General features: G+C 35.2%; 1 protein-coding gene across 1 annotated transcript; it reads left to right on the forward strand.

Annotated features, from left to right (window-relative positions):
- Window positions 1-6,555: 6,555 nt before the first annotated feature.
- Window positions 6,556-9,341, forward strand: LOC137657076 (uncharacterized). Its single transcript, XM_068391440.1, has 2 exons — window positions 6,556-8,807; window positions 9,270-9,341. Exon 1 carries the CDS (start codon window positions 6,556-6,558, stop codon window positions 8,125-8,127), a length of 1,572 nt encoding a protein of 523 aa, XP_068247541.1. The 3' UTR covers window positions 8,128-8,807; window positions 9,270-9,341.
- The last annotated feature ends 200 nt before the right edge of the window (window positions 9,342-9,541 follow it).

Below are 9,541 nucleotides of genomic sequence, written 5' to 3' on the forward strand. Positions count from 1 at the left end.
GTGGGAACACATGGTCAGCACGATAGGAACCAAGATGCTCAAGATATAAGCCCATGCCTGAGAGCTCATTCTCTTGAGTTTGGAGTTTATCCCATGTCTGGAAGAAATTTACGCTGCCTTTTAAGTAAACCCCACAGTTGGGAATTCCAGCTTGCACCTGGGAAAGCCAAAAATGAATTACGAGTATGGTCAGAGGTCGTGACTACTCTGCCATAAAGTGGAAAACCTCGTCCCTCTGAAATGTGGCTAGGAAGCCAAATCAATAAAAGAATTGTGTCAGTTCTGTGACACTTATGGATGGGATAAGTGGGAGCGATGCCCTCGGCACTATTTGCTTAGAGATACCGGTGGCTTGGCAAGTGTTGAAAATGATGTAAAATTATTACATCACTTATGTTTTTCTTCTATTTATCATTGTTCTTATATAATGCGTTCTTAAAGGTTTAATATTTGGTTTAATTATTGTTAATTTGAATAATGTAATCATTAGTATAATTTAGTAAATTTAATTGAGTTTTTCTATGTTTACTTCGAGCTTATAAAGGGAATATGTAATTATATTTTCGTTGTGACGGTAAACACCTTTTAAGTCTCGAAGGTATAACAACTGTTAACGAGCAGTTACTACTGTTTGTTTCTTTTGTTTTCCGAGGAAAGGAAACGCTGAGCAGCTGAGACAGTCGTAGTGGAGTCCGTTTGGAAAATTCGTAGCAGTCAGTTAGTTGGTTTGGTTGGTGGAATCAACATAGAGCCGGTTGCTTTTCTTTCAAGTTCGACGGTTATATTAATAATGGACGGCTAATTACAACGAACTGTGCCCAAATCACCGCTCCTGCTCAAGTCTTGCCAGCAACGAAGACATGTCTCTTACCATCTTAGACACAGGATATACTTCATTTATTGCCGAACTTCCGAGGTGCCGATAAGGCTTTAAGGTACGTCACAACGAAATGATGGGTGTCTATTTCTAAAGTGATCCTAGCCTTCTTATCATTTCACCAATGGAAATGATGGCACACTTATTTGCAAACTTGCTTAATAGTCCTGAATTTAATCGTTATATTTACTGATTCATATTAACATATCTTATTAAACTAAATATATACCTATTGAAGCATAAAAAACTACATAATAATTTGTAAGTAATTTGTTTTATCTTCGGATACTATTCGTTTATTTTAACATCTCGAAATCTAATTTCTAGGATCAGCTTCATGAAAGTATGTTCCTATATATAAATATAAGTTTTTGAAGGATCCTTTAACTCTAATTCTTTATTTTATTTTTCGAGATGTGTTTATGCTAATTTAGGTTTTTGCAGTTGTTACCCCCTTGTCGTTACTATTTAAGTTTATTATTATTAGGGGGTAATAGAATGTTTGTTTGTTTTTCTTCAGGGCTCTCTTGAAGTTGCGGGAAATTGGGAAGGACCGAAACTTTCACCCCCTTGTCGTTACCCTTTGACACAAGGTCGGTCCTCCTAAGGATACTCTCAAACGATTTTTATAGTTACCCAAACCGAACATCCTTTCAAGAAATTTAGAAATATTTAACCTAAATTTAAAAAAAAAAAATATTCTGAAACCTTTAATTAAATTTAAGAGTTTTATTTTGTTTGAGTTTTATTACTAAAATTTCCTGTATAGATAACTTTTTTCAAGATGGCGACCGTGACAGGATTGCGAATAAGGAGTTCGGTTTGGTTGCTTGGTTTGGATGAGAGTAGGAGTGGTTTTTGGGCTTGTTCTGTATTTGAAATTTTCTTATTCTATTTTGTACTGTTCATTTTTGTCGTCAACATTTTCTTGGATGACATTGACTGATCTGTGGTTGTTATGAAATTGGCAGTCTTTGGACATTCATATGTTTCTGATCTCGAAAGGAGATTTGAGGGATCAGAAATAAAAATTGATAATGTGAAATTTGAAGTGTCATTTTTTGGTTCGAGAGGTGCCACATTTTCCATCTTTCTTAACAATACTAGTCTTTTAGATCCTTTGGTATCTTATAATCCTGACTATTTAATTGTATATCTGGGAGGTAATGACTTAAAAGCTGACATAGACTTATCCTTAGTCAAAGAAAATTGCAGAGCATTTTATATCTTAGTTCGTGAAAAACTACCAAATACTTGCCTTATTGCCTCGCAAGTAGAGCTGAGGTTTCATGTAAACAGGAATAGGTCTGATGCCCCTCTTACAGAACACTATAAATTACTTAGACGCTATTTCAATAAGTTTGTACTAGGTTTAAAGTGTAAGGATTTTCTGTTTAAGGTGGAAAGCCAGGGGAGATTAGATAACCAGAGGTTGTATAGAGATTCGGTACATTTAAATACAGTAGGTTTAAATCATCTATTTAAATTGATGAAAGATTGTTTGAGGTTTTGTTACAGAAAAAATAAAAGTTTGTAATCATGTCTAATTTGTCTCTTTTAATCAATAGTCGGAAATATATCCGAGGACAAGTGACAAAGTATTATAACAATAAGATTTCACTCCAAACTAAAACCACCTCTGAGAAACATGTCCTCAAAGCTAAGTTTAAATCGTATCTTGATGACTTGAGGGACCATGATAGCAAAATTCAAGCCTTGATATGGCAAGAGGAAGAAAGTAGTGATAAACTTACAGTGGAATTGGCGAATTGTGAATCTTATATTGATAAACTCAATGAAATGTTAGCCTTCCTTGAAGATACTGTCTCTTTCACTTCTAGTACCTTAGATGCTGCAAGGAGTTTGCTTAAGAGTCCTACTGCTCCCCTTCCTACTTTCAGTAGCACTGAAGGGGAAAATATAAACAAATTCTTAACAGAATTTGAGGATACCATAGGCTCCTTTCAGCTTAAGGATAGGGATAAGTTGTTGTTGTTAAAGCAACAAGTTTCGGGGCGTGCTTCCGTTTTGTTGAGTTCACTTGAAGTGGATAAACAGACTTATAATGATGCCAAGGAACTTTTGTTAGCAGTTTGGCTTCTGGTTCGCTGCAGAAATTCAATACTATTAAACAAATAGCAGAGATGAGATTAACGTACAGCACAGATCCATTTTCCTATATTAGTCAGATGAAAAACTGTATTGAATCTGTTAAGTTGCAAAAAATTGAAACTAATGACTTTTTGAATTATTTCTTTTGGCAAGGTTTGAATGATACTTTCAAAAATCAGTTGACTATCATAACAAATAAGACCAGACCTTCATTGGATGAAATAAAGGATAAATTTTTTGAGGCAGCAGAACGATATTCATTAGCTACCCAGAATTTCCATTCAAAGAATCATTCTAAAGGTTTTAATATCAAATCTTCAACAACAAATTTGGCTACTAATGTCAATTTTAGCAAGACTAACGGGCCTTCAGTTAAGTGTACTTTATGTGCTTTAGACAAGGAAAGAGACTCTTCTCATCCTATCTATAAGTGTAAGTATTATGATAGTCCAAAGGCCAAAGTTGACAAATTGAAGGAAATTGGAGGATGTTTAAAGTTCGCTAAAGCCAATCATTCCACCGAATCTTGTAATTTTGTTTTTCTAAAGAAATGTTTTCATTGTGGAAAATGGCATTTTACCTATCTGTGTATAAATGGAAATGAAGAAAGGAGTTTACTGGGTGCCACCAATAAAATCGAAGCAACCCCTGTTACCTCTCAGAGTCAAAAAGTGTCCAAAAAAGGGAAAAACTGTAAATCTGCTCCCAAAGAGGAGGTTTCTAGTGGCACGATTCTATCAGTAGGTGCTTTACGGACTACCAGTACAGAGTCAATTTTGCCTACTTTTACTTGTTACCTAAGTAACCGGGTCGAGATTAGGTGTCTTGTAGACAGTGGTTGCCAGACTAATTTTATTACGGAAGCTGTAGCCAATACTAGTAATCTCAAGGTGTTAAAAGAAAGGGTACATTTGACTGTTAACGGTTTTAACTCGAGTAAGCAGTATGTAACTAAGCTTGTGGAAGTAGAGGTAGAGATAGGTAAGGAAAGGTTCATGATTGAAGCACTTTGTGTACCATCTATTGATATAAATTTGAAACTTCCACAGCTTTCTAGGATTACAACTGCGTTTATTGAGAAAGGCTATGACTTGGCAGACAATCAATTGTTAAACCATCAGGAGGAGATCAATAACATTGATTTCATATTAGGTACAAATTCTATGTATTGTCTTTTGAGCTCAATGGTAAATTTTGGTCAGCCGATTCCCTCTGTCTATAGTCAATGTGCTCTAGGGGTTATGCTATTGGGTAATCTGCAGAACACTATTTCTAATTTGAAATACTTACCTGATTTAAATTATGCCTCATACAATGGTAATAATTCGGACATTTCTACTTATTTGTCTGTAGAGTCTTCTGTTGTCTATGTAGGCTTTGGTTCAAGCATCTTGTGTGATGATTCAAACTTTATGGAAGAGGAGGTAACTCTTGATGTTGAATCAAATTTTGCAGTGTTGAAAGATGATGGAAGTATTTCGGAGACTGAATTGAATAAAGCTGCAAACGAAGTTCTCATGAAATATGATGAGAAGAAGGTATTAAACTATGACCAATTAGAATTCGAAAACTGCTCTTCAGAGGTCAATGATCAACTTGTTAGATTTGCTTTGAATCATTCTGTTCGTACTGAAAAGGGCAGGATATCCATGCCTCTTTTATGGAACAGTAAAGTATCTCATCTTCTTGGTAGGAATTACAATCTTGCTAAAGCTGTGCTAAAATCTAACTTAAAAAAGTTAAGAAAGAATGAGCTTCATTTACATTTGATGGATGATGCCATTAAAGAACAAGAACAACTTGGTATAATACAGAGGATTCCAAATTTGGATCAGTATATGGAGGAACATCCTGAGCATAGTTTCTTACCGCACATGGGTGTGTTTAAACTAAACAGGGAGACCACTAAGTGTAGAGTAGTTTTTCTCTCGAATATTTGTGAAAAAGATTTGTCTAAGCCAGCTACTGTTAGTCATAATCAGAGTATACATTCTGGACCTTGTTTAAACCAAAAGATTGCTTCAGCTCTTTTACACCTGAGATTTGGGTCTAAGCTTCTATGCTTTGACATCCGGAAAGCTTTTAACCAAATAGAGCTGAATCCCTCTGATCAGAATAAATTACTATTTCTTTGGTATCGTAATGTAAAGAAAGGAGATTTTTCTCTTGTGGGGTATAAGAATGTGCGATTGAGTTTTGGATTACGATGTTCACCAACAATTTTGATGTTGAGTTTATACAAGATTTTGGTCCTGGATAGTGAAGGGAATTCTGAGGAGGTTGTATGTTTGAAAAGGTTGATTTATCAATTATTTTATATGGATAATGGTGCTTTCACTTGTAGTGATTCATCAACTTTGAAATGGGCTTATCAGTTATTGCCATCTATTTTTGAGCCCTATAAGATGGAATTACAACAAATTGTTACTAATGATAGTTCACTTCAGGAGGATATTGATGCTGGTCTTGAAAACAAAACTGATAGTAAAGTTAAACTTTTAGGCTTGCAGTGGCATAGGCAAGATGATATATTGTCAACTAGACCTATTGCTCTTGAGGGATCAGCCAATACAAAACGTTTAATTCTCAGGTCGATAGCCTCTAATTTTGATTTATATAATTTCAATGGACCAGTTTTTAACAGATCTAGAGTTTTTATGCATGGCTTACAGTGTGACAAATCACTTGGATGGGATGATCCATTGTCACAAGAGCGAATGAAAGAGTGGAACTGTATTTCAAGACAAGCTAATGCAACTCCAGAAATTATGGTAGAACGGTTTGTAGGGGAAAGAGATGCATCTTATAGGATACTAGCTTGTGTTGATGCAAGTAGTCTCATGTATGGAGCCGTACTTTATATTGAGAATATAGATACAGGTAAGGTTAGTTTTGTATTGGCCAAAAACAGAATTGTGAACACAAATTTGAAGACTAAATCAATCCCTTCCCTGGAGTTGCAGGCTATTAGTTTAGGTACAGAGATGCTTATGGAACTTTATAAAGAACTGTCTGGTCCTGCATGTGTCATTCCCATTAATATTAAAGCACTGACTTTGTATTCTGATAGTTTGGTAGCGTTAACTTGGGTAAATTCCTATGCTAGTAAACTTGATAAAATGCAGGGAAAATCCAATTTTATATTGAATAGGTTACATCGTATAAATCAGCTTTGTGAAATCTTCCCTGTGAACTTTACCTTCACAAGTGGGCAGAGTAATCCTGGGGATTGCATAACTAGATGTTTATCATACAAGCAACTCAAGAAAACTAACTATTTCTCAGGACCACAAATTCAGTCAAGTGATGTAGCAATAAGTCAAAATGTACTGAGTTTCACCATCCCGAATCCTTTATTCAAGATCAATGATGATAATGTTGAAAGCAAAGACGTTGGTAGTTATAATATACAGTGCAATAAACTTTCCATATCATCTGAATATCTAGTTTCTCCAAACAGATATTCTGACTTTCGCCATTTAGTGGCTGTAATTGCTAGGGTTCTGAGATGTTGGAATAAGTGGAAGGCTCGCACAAAGTTGAACAGATCAACTTGTAAGGATTTGATGGTTATTGAATCTGGGTATTACAAAGAGGCTGTTATGCACATAATTTTGAAAGATCAGCTTGTCTATTTCCCTGAAGTCTTTGATTATTTTGGGTCTGATTTGAAAAGGGTCAAGAACATACCCAATCTTGTCAGTCAGCTTAATGTTTATCCTGATCAGGTTGGAATTCTGAGAGTGAGAAGCAAATGTGATCGGTGGAAAGAGGGTGAAAGATGCTATTTCCCTATTCTTTTGCACAAGCATAGTGAGTTAACAAAGTTGATAATTCTTGATTTGCATGTAAGGCTGAAACATGCTGGATGTTATTCACTTTTAGCAGAGCTGCGGAAAGAGTTTTGGATACCTCACTATTTCTCAGTTGTTAAAAATGTCCTTGAGGATTGTGTTACGTGCAAAAGGTATAATGGTCGTTCTGTGAAACTGAATCAGTCCCCATATCGTGATGTTAGATTGCATCCTTCTGAGATTCCTTTTGGGTATGTGTACATAGATTACTTTGGTCCTTATACTGTTAAACAGGAACATAGAAAGCTAAAAGTGTGGGTTCTTTGCCTTACCTGTATGTTTACTCGAGCAGTCAATTTGAAGATTTGCGTGGATATGTCTGTTAAAGAATTCCTTCGTTCTTTTATGCTTCACACGTTTGATTATGGATTGCCACAGTTTTGTGTAAGTGACTTAGGCACACAGATAGTAGCAGGAGGTAACATCATAATGGATTTTCTTAAAGATCCTGAAACCCAGATGCATTTTGATGAGGCTGGTGTACAATCGATAAAATTTGATCGGTATTTTAAAGGCTGCAGTCAGATGGGTTCTTTGGTAGAGATATGTATAAAGATGGTCAAACATTTGATAAATAAGTCCATTGGTACAAATGTTCTAGAATTTAGAGATTTTGAATTTGTTGTTAGTCAAACTTGTCACTTGGTGAATAGGCAACCAATTGCTTTTAAAGAGGCATTAAGGGATTCGAGCAACGAGCCTGTTCCTCACCCTATCACTCCGGAAAGGCTTATTCATGGCTATGATCTCTTATCCATCAATGTCATTCCTGATCTACAGCCTGATCCTGAGATTGATCTTGAATACATTCTTGGTACCACCCCGTCAGAAAGGATAAAGAATAATTATCAAAAACTAAATGCAATCAGAAAAAATCTCATAGACAATTATCATTCGGAGTTTTTAGCTACCCTAATAAAACAGGCAATTGATAAGAAGGACCGATATCGTCCTTGTCATCATCAGCATCTTAATGTAGGTGATATTGTTTTAATCAAAGAGACTCATGTAAAACCCCTTAACTATCCTATGGGAAAAATTACAGAGGTAATTAAGAATACAAGTGGTGAGGTGACTAATGCTATCGTTTTGAAAGGTAAAACAAATGAGCTGGTGAAAAGGCATATAACCAGTCTCATCCCTCTTTTAAAACCCGATATTGCTGAAGAGATCAATCCTTCAGTTAATGAGGAATTAGATGCCAAACCTAAATTTAGAGGAAGGTCAAGGAGAAGGGCAGCAGTCGAGTCAGAGAAAAGGACTAGGCATGTGCTCCAAGACTGAGATGGTTTGATAACTTTGTAAATATGTAATTGTAAATATGCATGTTTTCATTTTAAATTCAACTTTTTACATGTTTTGTAAAAAGACTGAATCCCTTCCTTGGAGTGTTGAAAATGATGTAAAATTATTACATCACTTATGTTTTTCTTCTATTTATCATTGTTCTTATATAATGCGTTCTTAAAGGTTTAATATTTGGTTTAATTATTGTTAATTTGAATAATGTAATCATTAGTATAATTTAGTAAATTTAATTGAGTTTTTCTATGTTTACTTCGAGCTTATAAAGGGAATATGTAATTATATTTTCGTTGTGACGGTAAACACCTTTTAAGTCTCGAAGGTATAACAACTGTTAACGAGCAGTTACTACTGTTTGTTTCTTTTGTTTTCCGAGGAAAGGAAACGCTGAGCAGCTGAGACAGTCGTAGTGGAGTCCGTTTGGAAAATTCGTAGCAGTCAGTTAGTTGGTTTGGTTGGTGGAATCAACATAGAGCCGGTTGCTTTTCTTTCAAGTTCGACGGTTATATTAATAATGGACGGCTAATTACAACGAACTGTGCCCAAATCACCGCTCCTGCTCAAGTCTTGCCAGCAACGAAGACATGTCTCTTACCATCTTAGACACAGGATATACTTCATTTATTGCCGAACTTCCGAGGTGCCGATAAGGCTTTAAGGTACGTCACAACGAAATGATGGGTGTCTATTTCTAAAGTGATCCTAGCCTTCTTATCATTTCACCAATGGAAATGATGGCACACTTATTTGCAAACTTGCTTAATAGTCCTGAATTTAATCGTTATATTTACTGATTCATATTAACATATCTTATTAAACTAAATATATACCTATTGAAGCATAAAAAACTACATAATAATTTGTAAGTAATTTGTTTTATCTTCGGATACTATTCGTTTATTTTAACATCTCGAAATCTAATTTCTAGGATCAGCTTCATGGAAGTATGTTCCTATATATAAATATAAGTTTTTGAAGGATCCTTTAACTCTAATTCTTTATTTTATTTTTCGAGATGTGTTTATGCTAATTTAGGTTTTTGCAGTTGTTACCCCCTTGTCGTTACTATTTAAGTTTATTATTATTAGGGGGTAATAGAATGTTTGTTTGTTTTTCTTCAGGGCTCTCTTGAAGTTGCGGGAAATTGGGAAGGACCGAGACTTTCACCCCCTTGTCGTTACCCTTTGACACAACGTCGGTCCTCCTAAGGATACTCTCAAACGATTTTTATAGTTACCCAAACCGAACATCCTTTCAAGAAATTTAGAAATATTTAACCTAAATTTAAAAAAAAAAACTATTCCGAAACCTTTAATTAAATTTAAGAGTTTTATTTTGTTTGAGTTTTATTACTAAAATTTCCTGTATAGATAACTTTTTTCAAGAGCAAGGG

This window comes from Palaemon carinicauda, chromosome 18, assembly GCF_036898095.1.
Source record: "Palaemon carinicauda isolate YSFRI2023 chromosome 18, ASM3689809v2, whole genome shotgun sequence".
NCBI lineage: Eukaryota > Metazoa > Arthropoda > Malacostraca > Decapoda > Palaemonidae > Palaemon > Palaemon carinicauda.